Genomic DNA, 22,879 nt, shown 5'->3' on the forward strand with positions numbered 1-22,879 from the left:
ATACGAATATACGATTACCTATACAAATACATGGGCCGTATTATAATACTTTATATATAATATGCGGTCGTATATGCATATGCATATGTATATGTATATGTATATGTATATGTATATGTATATGTATATATACACGAATGCATATCGATAATCGTTTCGTTCGATACACATTGTCCTTGGTATAAATACGAATCACTGGAGGCTTCCACCGAGGCTGTTGGTGCTAGTTGTCGTGCGCTCGTTATTACGTATTCGCAAAATCGATTATACCAGATTTCTATATGTTATCGATCTTCCTCGAGACTGAAACGACGGAAACGATAAGTTTGATCTGTCGTAACTTAACGTTCTTTTTTTATTACGCAGCGATAAAAAGTTTGCGATATCGTTGTCACAAGGGATATAACTTTACGCAACAGATAGAGGTAAAAATTAGATATTTGTAAAGAAGAGTAAAAGTAAAGCGCTATATATTGTAATTCCTTCTTTCGAAGTATAATCGTAGTAGATAATTTCGAAATTTTAGACAGAAACTTTCCCCGTGAACATTTTAGACACGCTCTGCGAAAAAATCTATGTGACTCTGTATATCTCTTACTTTATTATTATCTTTGTTTTCCTTTGTTCGATTATCTTTACCGCGTCTGTCTACACTGCGAAGAACATAAGAAAGAGTACTAAAAGTACTAACGTCTGACTAGAGAAACATAAAGATGAATTAAACAAAGTTTTCTAATTTAATCGCGTGAAACATCGAAGATGTTCATCGAAGAACGGCTACCACGATCTTAATCTCGTTGCAAAACGTTAACGCAACTGACTACGCGAAAACTACGAACGAAATTCGACATTGGCTACTATCTCGAAGTATAGCGTACCATTGAGCATGATCCAGGCTCGTTACACAACGCACCTGTAAATTCAATTCCAGCACAGGATCTTCTCGTGTTCCCTTACTTATTGCTCGCTACGTGACGTTCTCCGTGATAAAAGAATTTTTCCATCCGCTTAATCTACGCGATTACGGTTTACGAATAACTTACGACAGCTAATATCGTTACAGAATAATAATAATGATACTAATCATAATAGAGTATGTCGTCTTATAATACAGGTGTGATGGGTGGTCAGCGCGATTTCACGATTTAATTTATCCTCGGTATGGAGTCCCTGAGCGATGGATTTTTAAGTGGATTTACAAATTGTCGATGGGTGGCGATCGAAAGAAGGATCTGATGATAATGTGCTGGCACGGTGGGGGCCGCTCTTCAAGCCGGATGTAGCGTTCTTAACTGCGGATGATGGTAGAGGTAAATGGTGAATGTGACCAAAGCGAAAATCAAGCTGAAAGAGTCCTTGTTCGACGCCGCAGCCGAATCTTCGTAATCATCCTCTTCGTTTCCGCTGGTTTCTTTGCGGCCCCGTAACTTTAGATCTGCAAGAGGAAATCACGATACTCTTACGGCGGCGTGTACAAATTGATTCGATGAAAATAGTTTAACGCAAGGTGTTTCGTTTATTTCATTTTTATTTGTTACCGATTTGTTATCCGATTCAGAGAAGAAACGCGCCTTTGCTTCAAAAATGAGAAAATTCGAAAATATCGAATAGAAAGCGTAGAGCAGAGTTTTTTAATACGATATAATTGCCAGCAACATAACGATACGTTATTTTCTTAATTAGATTCATTAACATTAACGAAAAGAACAACATTTATTCGTAGAACCGAATGAAACGTCGTTCTTCTCATTTCTCTCAAGGTAGAAAGAGAAACAAGTATTTCCACTGTTATTAGCTTTATAGCAGATACAAACGAGATACGAGTATATACACGTGTATATGTATATCTCATCCGATATATCGTATAATATCAAACGTATGTAATTAATAATGATAATCGTTATAGAGACGAGTTGTTTACGAAATACACGAGCGTATCTGAGACAATTTACCTCTTTCTTTCAGCATGTCTTGGTTTCCTTCGAATATATCGTTTCTCGAATTGTGCCTTAATTTTCCTGTAACAATATCGATGTTTATCAGATAAATCGTATCGAGTCGTGACATTTTATCGAGATACGAGAATCTAAACAATCCTGTAAACACGGCACGGCATTTACCGTTCTAAAAAAAAAAAAAAAAAAATGTCCTTCAGAATGGAATACACGCTATATCTCTAACGTATTAGATAGATTGTAATATAAATTGCTTCCTTTATCGTTTTATCATCTTTTTGTCTTTTTCAACGTTTCAAGATATTCTGCGTTCCATACTCTAGTTTGTCGTCCATTTCTCCTCAAAGAAGAACAAATAGGCGAGAAGAGAAAAAGGAATCGTTGCATTTTTATCCGGTTTTTTCAAGTAAACAGCTTGAACCGGAGTTGACGTTAAATACGAATGAAAATGGAAAATGGAAAACCGTGGTTGCCTTTTCGCTGCAACCGGAAAATCGATCGGACGTTTTGTCGAAGTTCAAATCTAAGTTCGTTTGTCACAGTGAAAAATGCATCTTAGAGCTGCGTATTTTCTCAAGTAACGAGGGAAGAAGTTAAGAACAGGAGGTGGTTGCGAAACGACAGGATAAACTAACGTAGATCGACGCAACGATCGAGACATAATTGGCACGTTCCTTCGTGCCTTGATAAAAGATTCTCGCTAAATTCTCACTCATTTGAAACTTCCGTGTATTCTCTTTCATGTTGTTCGATCCACTCATACTTCTTTTCGTCTGTTTTAATATTTTTATCCGCGAATCGAACAAAACAAAATCGAATGGAAGGTCGAAGAATAAACAGGATACAAGTTCATTGGTATTTTCCAAAGAAGATACGTTTTGCGTTAAATTTTATCATTTCTCTGTTTTAAACGCTTAAACAAAATTATCGGCCATGTTTTTGCGCGAAAAATCAGTGAACGCTATAGAGTAAAGAAAATTTATTTTTTATATTAATCCATTTTATTTATCGGATGTACGTATCGATTATGATTTTCGGATGATCTTGAATATAGAAATTGCAAACGGTGCTAGGACCATACGTGCTGTTTTTCTTTGTAAGTTGTCTCTGTATAAATACTCGAAGCGATACCTATCGGCATCGATACAACGTTTCAAAGCGAGCAATCGTCAATCGCTATTCTCTTCCAATTGCTTCTGGCATCAGCGGCAATTCTAATTGGGAGATTTCATTGTCTCGTGGCAAGAGCTAACGCGATTAACCTTTTCGAGGGCTTAATCTATGCGCGAGTACGTTTTTCGTGTCTTTATAAAGATGGTGAACGAATAGCGCAGAAATAATCTTAAAAAACTGGCCTCTGCACGACTACCTCCGCCACGTTTCAGCTCCATCGATTTTTTGGCTTTTATACGAGGAAAGCGAAAAGCAACTTTTATCGTCAAGTCTTTTCACATATGCACGTTGACGAAACTGTATCGCCAAGGATACCGGTGTATATTCATCCGCTGTTTCATCTAGTCTCGTTATTTGTATCACTGGTTTTTCCTATCGCGTCTAATGCCAAACGTCCCTATAAATAGATTCAGATTCCGAATTCAGATTTCAGGCTTAATCATATAGAATTGTTTTTAGGCCGCTATCTTTCAGAAATCTAAAACTTTTTTAGCTTTTTCTAATTATCTAATTATCTAAATCGATCGTCGTGTTTTCTATAAAACCAGCGAGTGTTCCGCTGCTTAGGAATCCAATCTAAATAAAGTAAATTCGCCAATTTTTCAATCCCAAGGAAGATTCTACTACAAAGCATATTTTTGTCGAAAGAAAATAATTGCAGGTGTCGAATGTACATAGGCTGCGTCTGTGTTACGCAACGATTGACTTTTTCCCGCCAACATGTATCTTTGTAAAGCAAAGAAGTAAAATGTATTTAACGCCTATGGACGTTCGTAGAATGGAAAGGATTTTTTAGACTTTCCTTTCCGAAAGAAGCTACCGAAAGCCGATCGCGGAATCGAAGCTTGGCTTAGACATCGAACGTTTAATAGTTGAATAGCAGCGCGTCACATTTCATTCTCGTGATTTTGTTCGTTGGTAATACTGCGATATTTGCTCTAAATCCCGAAGCAGGTACTGGTGCAGAGAAGAGTGGACAGAGTTCAATAAAGTTGACCTATGGCTCGAAACGGCTCTATAAATCTTCCATCGAACGCAACGTCGCCTCTCAATCTGTTAGCATCAAAATATTTTGCATATATCGATTTCCGGCCTTCGAGTGTACACGCAAATGCGGCTGGACACTGAGCCAATAATAAATCCTGGATTTTTCATTACAATAGAACAGAGAGAGAGAGAGAGAGAAAGAGAGTATTCATGAAATAGAAAAGTGAATGGTATCCCTTGTTGTTAAGAAACGTGCCTATTGAGTATTAAATTCAAATCGATCGAAGCAAATTAATAGAGACGTCGACACTAAAATTATTCTACCCGTGTTCTCCGTCCGATGAAATTAATCATCCGAATATTAATAAAAGAATTTCAATCTTAACAAGCGATCGAGCAAGTATAAATATCCAAAAAATATTCATATGATTAATAACATTACACTTTTTCGATCGATATACATAAATATATATGCGTATATACGCTTAGATAGTACATAATTTACAGATAAATACACAATGTTGACTAAACATAATAATTTAGTAATAAATTTACATCGATTTACGATGGATTACAACTTGAATATTAACTAGGAAAAACAATGAGCTTTTACTCCCTGTGTAATTATATCAAATAGCGTTCTCAAGAGGTTATTTAAACATACCCGAATTATAAATCATCCAGTAGGTACGAGATTATGAAAATGAAGAAATCCTTCCATTGTTCATTTTTCAAAGAAAATCCCTGAGAAAATGTAAATGTGGTATAAATGAAAAGAAGCTCCGTACGGAACTGGTTCAAAGGGAAAGAAGATAATAGACATAAAGGTATATCGGGTGATATAGCTGAGGGAAGTTGCATATGTGTGTGTATATATATATATATACATATGATGTAATATTATAAATTTATGTAAATTTAAATGTACAAAAATGCATAGAACGCTTAATAATACACGATAACAATAATATACAATACTATATAAAGTATCCGAGGTAAGATTTTTTATAATATTTAGAGACTGAAAGTAATCTGTGCTTGGATTTTACTATTTTTTAATCGATCGCGTTCGTAAAACTATCATCATCGCAAAACTATCGTCAAACATCCGCAGTCTAGTAATTCTACGTTAAGATACGATTAACGGCAAAGTATTTTAATACAACATTCGTACATACTCCTCCGTATTTAAAATTTTTACCAATAAAATATGACTCCAACTATAATGAAACGTACGATGAAAAGTTGAAGCACGCGCAAACTATTTTAACGGGTCGGAAATTTTTGTGTTCGCGTTATATACAAAATAAAAATTTCAAAATATTTTAATTTCAAATATTTAATACCAGCTATCGCTATTATATGTACAGCGATTATTTCTACATCTTTCAATTAGAACTATTTTTCTTGATGTTTTCGATATTGGATAGAACGATATCTGAAATATTTGAAAATCAAACTTAAAAGTCAGTTTCGTGAGATTTATTTGTACGAAATAGAATCTCGTGTTCTGTATGAACTGTTAAAATACTATGATACGATACAATCTCGATTTGTAGGGTATAATTTTCAATACCGTTACGTACAGTATTTCTTTGTAAGATCAAAATTTTATCCAGTCATACTTCTTCGTATTTGCGCGCATTTATATTTCTGTCGAATATTCCAGCATTATGAAGTGGCGAAAAAAATATTCTCTGCAAGAGGTAGTTTAAAAAACACGGCCGAATTTAGTTGCTCCGGATAGAAATCGCGAATAATGTTGTGCAAAGTTGTTGAGAAACTAGCGATAGAATGCGCAACTATTCATACGCATTGTTCAAGTTGATAACTATCGACACTATTGACGATAATTTGTTGCAAATACCAAAACGGTTGATCTACGAATATTTCAGTTATGTAAAAGCGTAGTTCATCCGTTACACGCATCCGTTACACACGTTTTATTATTATCGAGAAATGAACGAACACCTTTTACTAAAATGCTCGATATTAGTTGAAACGGTAAATTTGAAATATTTAAAACTGATTTCGCAAGTTTTATTACTATTTAATACAGCTACGTGCTACACGTTATCTTCGGGCAAGGTACACGTATAAAAAGTTAGATTTTTCTAAAAGAACGCTACAGATAGAAATATACAGAAATATGTATACTACAGATACGTTAAAAAAGCGAAAGAAAGAAATTCTTCCATCGAATATTTTATTCTTCGTTTACGATTTAACTTCCGCCATCGTACTAAATTAATCCAATTTTTCCCCTAAATTTTCCTCTGTCCCATCAATTTCAAACATTACGTAGCATTTTATTTTAAACGTTGCGCGAATTCTAGTAATAGCTTTGGAATTATTTATTAGAGGGAAAATTGAGAAAATTGATTATATAAAATAGATATATTTTAAATGTAAATATAAAAAGGTATAATAGGGAGAATCGACGTTTTATCGAAAAGTATAAAACTCGGATGAAGAAGCTATTACAAACCACGTAAGAATTTATAATTCATGTAAGATAGAACGTTGAATGTTCGTAGGATTTTCGGAAATTTGCGCGTGTATTGAAAAACGAACTGGAAGTTTAGCAAAAGCCTGGCATTCTGCTCGTAGGGAAAAGGGTTTGATGAACAAGGTGTAAGTTCAAAATGGCATTCAACCGTGGCTTTTTATAGAGGCGTTCTTCTAAACGTCTAGCTCCTCTGAAACGGGTTCTATCGACTTTTGTACGTCTTTTTCGCAACCAGCTGCCTGTCGAAAGCAAATGAGATGGTGAGCTTGTAAATCTGACACGGCGGTTCCTATTCATTCGCGATTTCACACAGAAATGGTTCCGTCTCGACTTGAAAAACGAGCGTCGCGATCATGTTGAACCTGAACTGTCCTTGGAGAGACTTTCAAGAGTTACACGTACAGATCTCTGTGAATTTTTCGCAGCAAAATCCGACTTTGCCAACGTTTGTATTTCACAGAGACTTAACGCGTAAACATCGAGTAAAATAATTTTTAAGGTGGGTTTATACCAGGTTCGTCGATGTGTCCTGCCATTTTTATTCCCTCAAAGTCCGTATCTCTACCGATTGATCTCTATCAAAGTATCGGATATATTTCCTCGAAATTTCTTCACACAGTCTCGTAATGATTTCAGGCTGTCTAAGGACGATTGTGAAAGCTGCCTCTGTCGCAAGTTTCGTTATCCGTAATTGCAAATACGAGATGCACTTTGTTATTTCAACAACGGATGATTTGTTCAGCGATATTAGGTGCTTCGCTTCTATCTATAGCTTATAGACTTAACTGCGATTTGTGTGGAAATCTCGCAACAGAAATGTAAATATAACAAGGAAAATGACTGGCAATGGAATTTTTCGATCGATCTAATGTACGAAGGAAGCGTTATATCTTGACGCGTCCTCTCCATTTATATGCCTCAGTTTGGTTCAAGTGTTACAACGCCATACATTTGCAACGAAATAGGCGTATATCTGCAAAGTTGTGCTTCGTGGCTTTAAAGCAAACAATAGGGTCGAGATACAGCGATAGAGTGACCAAACGATATCGTGGGATTTATCCTTCGATAGCCTTAAACGGCCAATTCAATTTACACACAGAGGATACTAGTACGTTTTATACAGCTACGAAGGATACTGACATCGGACGGTGTACCAACGGTTAACAAAATCGATATCGAAGGTGACGCCAGTAGAGTACACGTTGCACGGATATAAAAGTGTCGATTTGTTTACCAGAAATCGACAAAGCTTAGTAACACGATTGCTAACTGACAAACAATCGTCGAACGGCATCTGACTATGGTCGAATAACCTCGTTTGTTTGCTTCCACGATAAACGAATCCGACGCAATCGAAACATATTTTAGTATTAAATCGGTAAGCGATACGAATTAGGTAAATGGAACTACTACTCGCGAATATTTTATTCTATACCATAATCGTATTATTAACCGCGAAATAAGTAGTTTCACGCGAGTTGCGAAAAAGATGTTGGCAATATTTATACACGCTATCGTATGTATGTTCGTCGCTGTATATCACGTTAATCTCGACGCATCAAAAACGCGTGGAAAGTTCGAAATATTCGAGAAACTTGTAATAAAACTTTATTTACGCAAAAAGTATACTGGTATTTTATCCAATGAAGTTGTCACTGTGTATACCGCGTTGTCACTGTGATATTACGCGAGACAAATACGAACGCTGAAATTCCTTTGATATCTTTGTTCTTCTGCCAGCGTTCGATCAACGTCAAACGCGAAGAAATAAACAAACAGAAAAAAGAAATTTAACCGAGTTACTCGGTTCATCGGAGTTGGCGAAAAAACGAAATGTTACCGCGCTGTGCATGGTAAACGTAATAAAGTTGGGTCGACAAAGTTCGGACAATTTCGGACCAGTTATTACCTTACAAAACTAATCCACGTGGATTCGATCCACATTACCGCTGGTGATGCTATCCTGTGGCTCATCAGAGGAAAGGCAATTTTATTTTCGAAACTGACACGCGATTATCCCAGGGCGAAATAAGCTTTGATGGGGGCCACGTCGGTGAAAGCAAGGGACTCGTGTCTAGCTTTTGTAGAGGTTGTGATTCAAGAGAATATCCGTTGAGTGGATTGGCATGCACAAACCAGACACTCGATCTAATTAATCAGCGACCCGTTATTTCATCGCAAGTACGTTACGCTGCATCATTCGGAAAGTACTACTCGACACAAAGCGAGCAATAACACAGCGAGCGATTTCTGGCTTGCGTGTCGAGCATAAAAAATAAAGCACCACCGCGGACGATCTGGATTCCCTGAGACTGACAAAAAAAAAAAAAAAAAAAAAAAAAAAGAAAAATAAAGCAGAAAGAAAGAAAGAAAGAAAAAAAGGCAAAATACCGAACGGAATAATAACAAGTAGATTTCGAAATCGTTAATCCACCAAGTGTTGCCTTCCGTGATAAAAATGCGATATTATTTGGAAAATGTATCGTGCGTGGAAAGTCATGCGACAAAAGGGATATCGAAGTATAAGATATACGTACGTGTCTTTTCTATTATAACGAAATTGAAAACTTCGTTCTATAGCAATAAATATCGTTTAAAGCAACATTTTGAACCAATTATACGTTTTAATCAATTGTAATGCGAGAACGGTAAAATTACTGTAATTGAGCAAAAAATTACCGAGCTTGTCGGAAGAGTTCGCAAAGTAACAATTTATTGGAATTTTAATATTACCAGAGACTGGCGATAAGAAATCTCATTTGCGTATCAAATTGTGTCGTGATTATGTTTGAACCAACTAATGCATTAACACCACTCCAAATTGATTCTATTCCCTAACCAACTATTTGGATTACTGATAATTTGTTCCTGATTTAAAGGCATGTTTGTACGTGACATGTATTAATATAGCGAGGCTAATGCTCGGAAATAGTTCGAGTAATTAATAAACGTAACGTTTAGTGGTATGTTTATTAAGTTATATAAACTTTGAACAAAATTTCGCCGAGATAAATTTTTCTAAATCGATTTGGTGGCAAATTTGCGGCAAAGATAATTTCTAAATGTATATCACATACGTTTAGAATTGCCCCTGGATCTTATTGTTATTGCCTTCGATCTTATTATCGTACTATCTTACAAACTATGATTCTCAAATAAATAATATTCGTGGCGAAGAAAAATAAAATGTAAACTAGGGATTTACCTTTGTATTTTGTATTACTACCAGTAGAGTTCGAAGATGTTATTGCTAAAACATATGGAAAAGATACATTATAATTATTTTATTAAATTATTTATACTAAAATATATTTATATATATATATACATATATATATACAACCAGATACGATGATTAGATCAGACGAAACGTCTTATCGTTAGATACATATATGGCTATATATTGGTTATTTAGAATATGTACATTGAGATATTCGGGTGCTAATATTTTAAGGCGTAACGAGTATAAACAACAGCGGAGAATTTTATAAAAACATACAAGATTGAATTTTAGAGAATAGAATTGTATTGTATAAACGTTATACGTTGTCGTTGTATAAATAAATTGAAAAGATTTTATCTCTTTCCGTAGAATTTAAAGGTCTCGTGTAACTACGACTTTAAATAAAAAGAGCTATTTGTCGCGATAGCATACGAATATTATAAAATAACGATATAAAATATAAAAGATCACGTCATACTCTTCGATATCAACCGACCAAACGATACGTACTGGATGATCGGAAACCAAGTTTCACGACCGTCGGATCGATGGAGAATACTTTCAACGGTATAATTCTGTAATTTCTAATAAAAAGCAGGATAACTTCAAAATTGTAGTAAAAAAAGATAAAATTTGTTATCGTGATATTACGGTGAAGCGATGAAATCTGGTTTTTAGAAGAAACGTGTCGAGAACACGGAGAGATTATTCTGATAAAATTTTATATCACGACAAAGCTACCGTTACGAGGTATTTAAAGAGTTTAACAAAAGGCTTCAACTAGGAAGTAATTTTCGATGAGTTTCCTTAAGCGTGGTTCTTTTAACGAGATGAGCCGCCCGCTCGTCTTACTATAGGCTGAAAAATCGCCTGCAAAATCCAGAAAATTTTATCGACGTTCTACTTTATTAGCAGTAAAATCGCTTCTATTTGTAAAAATAATGCGACCCTTTCGTAGTTCTAAAGAATATAATAGTTGTCGAAAGAAAATTAAAGCGCCGTTGAGACGATACGTATTTTGAAATAAAGATTTGTTGCAAGTTCGGTAAAATTTTGTTTCCGTATACAGGCAGTGTACAGATAGTGTTATACGAATGTTGGAAAAATACTTAATTATACTCACGATAAACTTTGATGGTGCCATCGGTGTCTCCTAATGCATTTCTAGACACACACTTATACGATCCAAAATCGGATGGACTGACGGAACTTATCGTTAATTTCATATGAACTTTATACGCGTTGTCCAATAGTACAGGCTCGTATTTCCCTCCTGAAAGAAATTATAATCCTGTCAATTCATGAATCGATGTCGACATTAATTACTATCGAAATTATATCGCTTTATTATTTTGACACGTTATTAAAATAGAAGTCTACATACACCTGACGCGGATCTTATTCTTCATTCCACATTAAATAAAGAATATATCGATAAATTTTATTCGAAGGAATATTTATTCGGTACTTGTGCGAAACTTTATTGCAATTTAATGAAACGTATTTCCCGAAGTATTGTATTAAAATTTGAAATTGCAATATTTTGCGAATCGTATAAAATATTTTACAAAATATTACATAAATATCGAAATTCCGATTACGATCACTATTCGATTTAATAATTTTAAAATAGATAATTAAAATTATTAAATCGAATAGGTAATTTTATTACATTATTATTTAAATCGATATATTGATTAGGATAAAGTAAAGTAGAGTAACAATAACATATATGTACGAAATCTCTACGATGACAAACAAATCATCGAGCATTTGAATTTCATGCAAGAAATGTCCATATCGAATTTGTTACGTTGTTTTACGATTTCGAGTACGCATACGCGATTTACATGTATTACGTATAAAAAGAAGAGAAACTTTGTATTTTTGTGTTTTTGTATTTTGGTGGTAAATTCACGTATCCTCTCGAAGAGATTCAAATTGCCTTCGATAACGTAGTATGTTAGACGATCGTGCAAATTTTTAATAAGCAAAATCTAGTGTATCGTCTTGTGGAATGGCGAGTGCCGCGCGTGTTACGGTTTCGTATCTAACGAATATTTCACCGCTGTGTATCAAACGTGTTCGGTTGCAATTAAAAGCTTTCGTCTTTTCTTTTTTTGCGAAACAACCCGTTTAGATTTCTAGACGGTCATGAAATAAAACATCTACACACCGTAATTTACAGAGAAAAGTTCAGTTCTTTAATTGGTGGGCGCTAAAACGATGGAAAAGCGAAATGTATTTAAACGACTGATATTTTTTGCCGCTTGGCACCGCTTATAAAAACTGTTTTCAGGATAGTTATCTCGCACATTTACGGCATAGCAGTTTCTTTAAGTCGTGAAAACAGCATGATAAAATGTTGATTCTGTGTTGAAAGAAATTTAATAGCAGTTTATGCTTTGTACATTTCATTCGTTACTCTGTATTTTCCTTAATTTGTCCTTTCATTTTCGTTCTACGCGGTTGAGCGCGACCGTGTCTTCCTTTCCCTTGTATTATTACGTTCGATAGTAAACACTGTCAGCATAATTTAGAGGAATTTCTACTTATGCCTAATATTCTATATATTTTCGTATTGTCGTCAGGCCAAGGTACCGACCGTATTGTACGTAGACCATCGTACGATGAATTTAAAAAGCTCGTAATGTTGCGATTACGAGAAAGTATAAAAAATAAGTCAGTTTATAAATCGTATCATCGATTATCATTGGCAAATTACGATCATAAAATCGGCAGGTTAGTTCCATTTCTAACGAAATACTGGCGCCTCGTAACCACGTCGTCATCTTAAAATGACGACAAGTCGTGACGATCGATCCGGTAGATAATAAATAACTCTTCGCTCGCCGTTTTTTTTTACGGAAATGGTCGTGTACCGTGCAAAACGAGTATAGAAATTTCAGCGTCTTTCGAACGAACGTCACAATAGTTCAATCAGTTTGAAAGATGGGCCAGCTTATTTTAGTATTCGTCGTGCAGCAGTCTAAGTTAACGTGATTTCTGTTTAGATCGACACCATTCAGAGACGTTTCCGTTCTCCGACTGGTAAGATTCGAGATTCTATCGAACGATGGTAGCTATCTTACGCGAATAGAAAGGCTACGTGGATGCAAAGCGAAATAATGAAAGGAAAGTACGATTGCGAGGTGAATAACTACCGGCAATGTCCACGATTCAGTTTCCCATGGTTAAAAACAGTTTGCTATTTGGGAATCTCTTTGAGAATCTCGAATGAATTTTACGTTTACCGAGCCGGATAACCGAATTCTACAATCGCAATGACGATGCCTCGAACCATGCTTCGATAAGCACGAACGATCATTTTCCGAGAATAAGTTAAATATTTTCTGCTAAGTAACGATTATTATCGTCGTTCGCATTCCAATTATCGTAGTAGCGTCAATTTTCGTCCGTATAAAGAACAAGTAAAACGAAAATCGACGAGATGCTACGGAAAAGTTACATGGAAAGCTGTAGATAAAAATTTCAAAGCGCAAGCAGTAGAAATAAAAGGAAAGAAACGAATTTCTTATTCGTTCCAAAGGTAAGTTCCAAGGTAAAGTATCGATCGAAACTGTAATTACAGCGAGAGGCATTTAGGCTTTTGGAATATTTCGATCTTTTAATTATTCGATATACGAAGCTCCTACGTTTGAAATTCATATTTACGCAAGAAAATATTAAGCGAGGAGTAAATGTACATAGACAAAAATTGCTTGTACTTGTATTGAATTGAATTCGCCTAACAAAGAGATCAGTTCAACGCTGTTAGCGTTATCGGCACCTGGCAAATTAAGACGTATCGTGCTTAAATCTCTTGATCTTTTATCCTTGGTACTTCGTCGACTTTAAAAAATGCGCAGTAAAAAAAAAATATGACGCATCATCGAGCATAACGACGGTGGAAATTGTGTAGCAACCAGATTGCGGCATCAAAATTCACGTTGCAAGTATTATTATTGCCTTCGATACAGATGCAAATATCAACAAGGTTATCGACGTAATAACGACAGCGGAAAAGGGCACACGTTGACGCTTCGGTCTTCATATACATACACGCATCCTCGACTCTTCTCGTAAATGCCAGATGAAATCATGTTATACTTCTAACGTCCTGCTTCGACTCTCATGCATTATTCAAAAGCTAATTCTGTTCGAACAACCCACTGAAAGCTAAATCAGACGAAACATTTGGTTAGGCGCGTGATGTATCAGCCGGATAAACGCATTAGACAGTCGATTCGGTTTTTCAATCGACGCATCGATCCATATACATGTAAAGAGGTTTCCAAGTCGATTGTAAAGTCGCAGAGAATATTTCAAGGTATCGGCAAATTATATGTAACATAAACTGTGTAGAGCGGAAACAGAATTAAACTATAATCATTGCATAACAACCTACTAATAATATCGGCGAATGTACAAGTTAGAAATTATTGGTCATCTTAGGCTTTTCAGTTACAATTTTCTAATTCTATATCGACGATCAAATTTCTGCTAATTCGTAGAATTTAATTTCCTTTATTACTAAATTTATCGTCGTTATAGAACAAGATTTATCAATACCGATACTTCGTAACTGGCTAGTTGTAAATTTACGTTGATAATATTATTTCAATTGTTAGGGCCAAATTAGGGCCCACATACATACCTGCATATACAGTAAATAACAAAAACATAGACCGACTACTACGATGTACAGAGCATAGATTATTTATCTAAATTTCTTTCATCAAAAACCATGACGTTAACATATTTTTTGAAATCGACGCATTTGTAAGATTCGGTTTTTATTTCATAATACTTGTCTCGTGTTTATCGTGACCGACATAGATCGACTCTCGTTAATACCGAAATTCTAGCAAAACCAACGGTTCAAAACATTCAGAGTATACTGAAAAAATACAAAAAAAAATTGGTGTAATTCAAATGGACGACCGGAAGATCGATCGAGTATCTGACGATGGAAGTGGCAATTGAAAGAAAATAAATTCGGCCAGCATGGAGGTTGCTGACGCACGACCTTACACACAGTTAGGAAAGGATGGACTTGCAAAATGTATTTGACGGAAACCACTAAACGAGCGGAGATCGTGATACGAGGAAAATACGAGGATCTGAAAGGAAAGGTGGATCGATGAAGAGTACTAAAGCTGCCTTTTATAGCTGCCCTGACATAAAGCGAAGCTGAACGTTTATATTCGCGCTTCCTTCCACGCGTGTTTATGCGTTTGGTACGAAGCTTTCGTTATTCAAAGGTCTCCTTACAACCAATTACTCTCTTTTCCTTCTTCTTCCTCTTCTTCTTCTTTTTCTTCTTTTTCTTCTTCTTCCTTGGAAGATAAATGCAAGAAGAGTGTACGCGGATACGCGATTACACCTTGGAAAGACCAGGTTGAAGGCTATCGGAAGTTTTGCATAAACGACTGCTGGAGAAAATAAACGGTGAATCGTCGTTTTAATCTACCTTGTGGAACTATCTCGTCCTTATCCCTTGTCCAATAATTGATGGATTTAGGATAAGCCTCCGAGTGGCACTCCAGAGTCAACTGTTGTCCCTCCTGAGCGCCCACCAATTGATTCTGCACCGAAATCATGGGTGGAACTGGAAGAAGAAAGACTGATCTGCACATCGCGTAAATAAACGTTTGCTTTTCCCTTCGCGTTCGCTTAGCTTTTGCATTTTATCGCCGTGGCTGATAAATTGCGGACGAATAGTAGAAAGCACGATATAACGATGGAACGTCTTGATTCAAGTTTTTTTGCTAATTAATCATGTCCAAAATAGAGAGTAAGAATTTGAGAAGATTCGCTTTAAATTCTTTCGCTATGGTGGTTTTAAAATAAGAGGGATCTTTTGATATCGAAATTAATAATCCGTTAAGCGGACTGTCCCTGTTTCATATGTACGTACTTAATCGTGGAATTAAAAGATAACGAAGTCAAATTAATTCCGATCGAGTCGGTCTTGATCCTTGCAAATATATATATATATATATATATATATGTAGTATCGTGGAACAAAGGCCTAGGAAATATCGGGCGAACTATAAACAATGTCGCGAGAAAGTCAAAGTACCGACAGGCCCAACGATGTATCGTCGGTCTTTCGGTCGAATAGGTTACGCAAAAAAAAGGCCTACGTGACTTTGGCTACGAGCGGTTGCGGAGCACGTGCGTGGTGGGGCTAAGAAAAAGACAAAGGAACGATGAGTCATTCGAGAAACAGAGTGTGATTCGAAAAGCAGAGTGTGAGCGGAGAAGCAGAGTTTTGCGAGTGGCGTTGCCGAGAGAGTGTTGATTGCGTTTTGGTAAAAGTCGAGTCGCTATCTAGTTATTTAGTTGCGCTGTTTTCTGTACATTTGGTGTGAATAGTTCAGGTTGAACAACAATCGTCTTTTTCTGTCCGATTAACATCTCTATTGTCCATTCTTTGTAAATATACTATATCACGATATTACATATATATACATGTATATATGGAACAGGTTAATTTTACGCGAAAGACAGGTAAAAAGATAGATGGTTTCTAAGCAAAGAAATTATTGTGTTCAAGAAATTCGGAATCTCAGTGACGTGTTAACGCGTCTTATCGGATTATTAGACTAATAAGATACGGAGTTGAACAGCTAAATGCTTTGCCTACTTTGATCATTAAATATATTTTTCTTCTAATATGGATATGAATGGTAATATTAATTACGGCATTGTATGGTATATATTGCACGAGTGGAGATAAAGATATTTTTGTATTATATGGCACGTGTTTTTCAGCAAATAATTACTTATCTTATATTATATTATATTAATGTACGTTGCTCGATGTATGTATATACATAGCGAAATTCCAATGGCGAAAGAATCAAAGGAGATTTTAATCGGCTATTGATAATATGTACTTACATTGAACAGTCAGCATAATTCTTTTACTAACTGATGGTGGCACGCCATTCGATGCGATGCAAAGGTAGAAGCCCATATGTAACCGATTTACTTTAGAAATATTAAAGTTTGGTCCTTCGACACTCTGCACTGTAAAATAAATTTTAACGATAGTTAAGCTTAACTCGTTCGAGCACACGCTAAACGGTATACGGTATAAATCTAATCTTTACATGGAAATTGGTATCCGTTTTTAAATATAACGTTTTCTAACGTTACTTAAAATTCAAATATTTTAAAATAAGCTGTCATATAAAATTATATTTTGTTCAATAAAAGTCAACATTGCTTTCGTCGTATCAAGCATCCGCACGTTTTTACGAATTAGAAAAACAAAAAATCTGAAATCGTCTTTGCGTTCTACTTTATACCATAAATTTGATAAAATTTTAATAATATGATTTCTTCTGTTCTTATCGGATAAAAAAAGAACTGAAACCGGCAATGCCCTGTTACCTGTAAGTTGGACATTCAAAAATAATAAGTATCTCGGAAGCGAAAGGGCTGAAGGACGGAAGAAGGAGAAAGAAGTCGTCGATATCGGTAGAGATGAAATTATCCATGAAAATGTAGTAATATGGAAGTAGAAGCGGATGGTATTGCACCACCATGGTAAGTACCACTCCCTTCATATTCTTTTTTTTTTTTTTATTCTTACTACAGTGTCTTGTTGCTAGAACATTCTGAGAAAATTTGATCAGAAAATGCTGGAACACAGTGTACATGGCAAAAGAAACGAATTTTTACATATAACGTATCTCTTCTTGAAATTGATATTTACGTACGCTATTTTCGATTAAACAGATTTCACATATAGAGTGGCGTGATACTGCTCGTTGAAGCTTCCTGAATGTACGCCTTTTTTCCGGGAAGTTTCGGTGAAGTTACACTTTCAGACAGTTTGGTATACGAGCATGAAGTTTTTGAAATGGGCTAGAACAACTTTTTCAGCGTCAGTATATTTCCCGGCAGTACTACCCGGCAATACGATGAAAACTACGTCGAAATTTTCTCCTATAATTTGTTTTGCAAAGTAATCAAAAGCATAGCTGAGTTCACAAATTTTCTCCCCAATTTTAATATAATTTTTAAAGTCACATTTTTTTTTTTTTTTGCAATTTCACAGAGTATTAATTTTTATTCAAAGCGATAGATAACATCGAAAAGTGTAAACTGTATCGCGAATAATATACATATATACACATATCAAATGTCAAATGTTTTTAACGGAACGTCATCGTAAAGAACGTAAAGTAGCGCAAAACTTCAAATTCGCAGTCGAAAGTTGAAAGGTTTTGGAAAATTCGTCTGTCTGAAAAAACAAACTTTTCTCTTAATTGCTTTACATATATTAGAATATATTATATACATGAATCGTATAAAATCTAATTTAACGATATCTTGCGGATTATACGATTACATAAAAACATAATAGTTTAAAAGCTCTTTACTATCTAAACGAGGAATTTCTCACATTTATCATTTAATACCCGATTACTTGGTTCTTTTATTTAATGTCAGCCTTTGTTCGTTTATCGATTTATATCGAATATATTATATCGTATAAAATTAATTTATTTCTTTGTTTCGCTATTTCTGCGTTCAGCGAAATTGTTTCTCTGACGGAACGCAAACAATTGTTTAAAGTCTAAATCTCGCGTGTTGCGCTACTAGAAAATTAGTTTCGACAGCTATATAAAATGAAATTTTTCGTTCATATGGTCAAAGGCCAAACGGATATTTGCAGGAAACAGACAACCGGCAGTAACACAGTTTTGGTGTTGTCTTGTCCAGCTACAGGTCGGCAAATTCAGTTTACTTATCCGAAAGTCTGGGTAGTCTACGTACGTCGTGTAACCACGATTAAATCTAGCGGAATATTTGTGCCCAGCTAACAAACTGAACGACGTCAAATACGAAAGAACGAAAACTGGCCGAAACCTAACGAGTAACCAGTGACCAGTCCAGCCCTTCGTTACATTTCTTGCGAAACAAATCGCAATTAATCGGTCACGCGGCTCACGCGTTTGAAACGTTTTATCATTGAATTTCGTTTCGACGAAATTTCCAGAGCAATATCCCACTACGATTTCCGAATTCGATTCATCCGAATTTGTCGACCACTCGAGAACAAACAGTTTACATGATTGCAGTTCGTATAGTGAAAGTTGGCCGATTTTCTTCGCTACCTATCGTTTTTCGTTTACACAACAGGAGGTCACGTTCGGATAAGCGAATTAACCAGCATAAAATTTCAATTAATCTGGCATTAACTAAAATTTTGTTCCGATAAATGTCGTTCAAATGGATAGAGTACTACCGTAAACACGCGTTATAATACAATATTGGATTTATTTAAATATTATAACGTCTGAAATTTTCTGCAACGTTAGGTATGCGTTCGCTATCGTTCCGTGTATCTGAAAATACGATGGCGATGTTATTGTTGGCAGACTATGAGATGTGGTGGAATATGGAACAAAGTGAAACAACAAAATAAAATAACAAAAAGGATAAAAGGGACAGAAGCAAGAAAAGTTTTATAAAATCTAAAAGCGCACGAAACAATATAAAAACTTCTTTGCTATAAAACTTGATTAAGTATTTGTTTAACAAATTTGTTGTAACAACGTTTCCGCGTTGGTGAGGTAAAAGTAAAGTAAACATTAACGAATTAAATGTAAAATATAAAATGCCAAATGTAAAGTGTAAAATGGAAAGTAAATTATAAAGTAAATGAGACGGTGGAAAATTACTTTTATTAAATTATCTTTATGAAACGAAAGCTTACGAAGAATATATGGTAACTTATTCGCGAAAAAATGAAAAACAACGCTCTGTATATCGTCCGAACGACGATAATGAGCTGAGAAAGAATACCATTTATATATATTTATGTAGATGAAACACCATTTATCTAAAAATAAAATAGATACGTGAAACGTTTAGATTTTCGATAAAAACCCTAAAGACTTTATATCACTAACACAAATATAATGTCGCGAATAATATTGGATTCTTTTTGCGAAGTATCTATTACTGCTAGCAGCGTGTAGAAAACGATATTTCACCGTGCCTCGGTGTTTCCCTTTGTCCCGGTTCTGTCTACTTTAGTTTTGAGCTAAATAAATAGTATCTTTAAACAACATTTACAGACCGACGTAAATAGCAAACAGCGTAAATATCGCGATAAAAGCTTTAAAACGATATGCGTATTTATTTTACTTTTTACGAGGAACCTTGTTTCAATCGTCTTCCAATCAAACAGATTATAGTTCTCGAAAATCATTTCTCGAATCGAAACAAATCCTTCGTACAGCCAAATTTTCTATTGAAATCGAGAGCGGGCCTCGATCTTCGAATTACAATGAGAAGCCGAATCGGTCGTAATTCGTTTTATCTTTGCGAGCAAAGAGAACGTAAGTGGTAGATAATAAAATAAAATTAGGGGACGAGTCATCGACAGCTACGATCGAATACGTACTTATCGCGTAATCTCTGATCGCCGTATCGATCGCTCGGAATATTCATCGATGGAATAAGTTGGAAAGGAGAAGAAACGACGAGGCTGTACTAAATATACGTTGTACTAGATAAACGTTATTGCCTTAATTTATTTTGCAAGTTACTGGTACTTGTCTCATATTTTCATTTGAATAATTGAAACGATAGAAGCGAGTGTTTTCTTGCTTACGAATGAAATATTTGTCGCGTATTTGATTAACGAAAGTGAGACATTTACGAGAAGCGAAGTTGATCGATTTCGCTTCTGACAGACTCGTATCTTCGATCGCTCGTCGATCGTCATTTAAGATGCGAAAGATGAAATTACATAGCGGGCAAGGTGGTGGCGTTTGAACAAACGTCGGTCACAACCCATTCGGTGTTTCATTGTCGGACGCAAAAGTCAGCCACGCGAAACTCGGTACGCATAGCAATCTGCCGGTGTTTGCCAATTTCAATGCAAATATAGCAGATCTTCCCCACCTATGCAAACGTATCACCAGCCTCTAACCTATTGGCCTTGCTCGAACGCGGTGTGTTTGCTCTCACTGGAGATTACAAGACTCGGTTACAGCGAATCTGGCGAATATGCTTCTGCAGCTTAACACCGGCACTTGAAAATCTTCAGTTTGCTCATACAGAGTGAAAGTTGTTACGCGATTGCATGATTACGCGATTACACGAAACGTAATGCTTGTAACGCGTACCGACACTTGTGGATAAGCGTATACATTCGAGTATAATGCACGATATCGCTGTCGCGCATATGTCGATGAATTTTCTACGCGATGTAATTGAACGCGCGATTAAATGGCAAAAATATTGGATTTCGAATAATTAGATCGAACGGAATAACCGATGATAGATAGCGAGTTTTATCTTTAACGATAAATTCACACTTTCATAGCATCCTTCCTGTTTCTTTATCCGAGAGTCAATTTGATTCTTCGCGAAGAGATTATTGCGCAGAACACTGTGCATTCTTTGTTACGACTTTTCGAAACTTTGTTTCAACGGTTTTAAAAAATTAATAAACGATAGAGTAGAGAAAGTAAAGTAAAGTAGGGTAGAGAAAGAATTATGAAAATTGTTAGAAATTGTGAGCTTTTTAACAATCAAGATAATATCGATGTTACGTATTCGTTGTATCGTTTACGATATTACTTTTGTTCATGGATGAATTTGAAACTATTTAAAATGTATTTTTTGAATTATTGGTCAACGTAAACTCTGGTAAGGATTAAACCGACCTTTTCGTCCATTTGCCAAGGGTATTAATTGGCCATCCTCGCGTCGCCAGGTGATGTTAGGTGCCGGTGATCCCGTCGCTTCGCAGTGCAAAGTCACTTTACTGCCTTCTGGTACCACCATGTCTGTGCTCGTTGAATAGTCCAGAATATTTGGAGGAACTTGAAAAAATAAAGGTAGATAGAATTGTCACGCGTGATACTATTACATCTGCGTCATATAATACAAATTATGCGAGACTTAAAATACTTTATCGAATCTTGAAATGATCGTGGCGAATGCGAAGAAAAATCCTCGGCTTACAGCGATGTATAACGATACATTTCATACAATTATTGGAAGAAGCAATTTAGAACATTCATCTAACAAAATCGGACATTTAATACGTTGCGCGTTACAACTAATACTAGGAATTTACAAACTGAAATATAGAGATAACAGTACTTTTCGATTTATATCGATAATGATTATTTAATGAAAACTTTGAACTCTTTCCTTCGACTCTTTAAACGAATAATTTATTTTTGGACAGAAAAACGACACGACGTAAAGAGTAAAATAATAGTTTCTCGTAAATTAATAATTAATAATTGATTTCGTGAAACCTTCTGGAGAGCTACGAAGAAGGAAAATAAAAATTTTACGAACAGATCAATGTTATCGCTTTTAACGTTAATTCAAAGATCTCGTATTATATTAAACGTTCTATCGACATATCGATACATTATATTAAAAACATCTAAATTCTCTGGATCTATGCACTATTTTTAATAATAATATGCGCGTTAAATGCGACGATAACTTGGAAATCTTTTGACTTTGAAATAGCTCCCGCGCTTATAATATCGTAGCTTCTCTCTAGTTGCAAAATGCGTCTGACAATAAACGATCCGTTTCCCTTTGCGACCTATTTCTCACTGCTATGCATTATATCCCTCTTTTCCACTCTGACAACTTACACGTTGCCAAGTCATATCCTGTTTCCAGTGCGCGTCATATCACAAATTGCGTTGAAGAAAAAATTTCCCCGATTAACCGAAGATTATAGTTTTATCGCTAATATTGTTTCAGCCCCTTGAATTATACGGCAATCTGTTTCCCCTGAAAAGATAAAAGACTAACCACTCTTAGAAAAATGTACTCGTTATCCGGATATGGCAATAAAGTAATTTTATATATAGAAGATGATGTAAAAGTTGTAGGTTTACTTGATATAAACTAAATAAAATAACATTTAACCGAGTATCTTTCGAATTTAAATACATTTTCCTCACACTGGACGAAACAACGACGAAATTGTTGCACAGCAAGAGTCAGGTTTAAGGAATTTTA

At 35.5% G+C, this 22,879-nt stretch overlaps 1 protein-coding gene across 3 annotated transcripts in view; it reads right to left on the minus strand.

Moving 5' to 3' along the window:
- Positions 1-753: 753 nt before the first annotated feature.
- LOC117238853 (lachesin-like) overlaps positions 754-22,879 on the minus strand; it is a 52,628-nt gene continuing 30,502 nt past the window's right edge. For 2 of the 3 annotated variants that reach the window (XM_033504065.1, XM_033504064.1), the window contains exons 2-8: positions 21,550-21,708; positions 16,757-16,885; positions 15,321-15,458; positions 10,971-11,120; positions 9,830-9,874; positions 1,953-2,018; positions 754-1,435 (exon numbers count right to left, since the gene is read on the minus strand). In XM_033504065.1, the coding sequence (XP_033359956.1) occupies positions 1,269-1,435; positions 1,953-2,018; positions 9,830-9,874; positions 10,971-11,120; positions 15,321-15,458; positions 16,757-16,885; positions 21,550-21,708 (854 nt within the window). In that variant the 3' untranslated portion in view covers positions 754-1,268. The remainder of the gene's footprint in view (positions 1,436-1,952; positions 2,019-9,829; positions 9,875-10,970; positions 11,121-15,320; positions 15,459-16,756; positions 16,886-21,549; positions 21,709-22,879) is intronic. The other variant, XM_033504063.1, reaches the window with a different exon arrangement.

Source organism: Bombus vosnesenskii, unplaced genomic scaffold (genome assembly GCF_011952255.1).
Source record: "Bombus vosnesenskii isolate JDL3184/JDL3185 unplaced genomic scaffold, Bvos_JDL3184-5_v1.1 scf7180000013644, whole genome shotgun sequence".
Lineage (NCBI taxonomy): Eukaryota > Metazoa > Arthropoda > Insecta > Hymenoptera > Apidae > Bombus > Bombus vosnesenskii.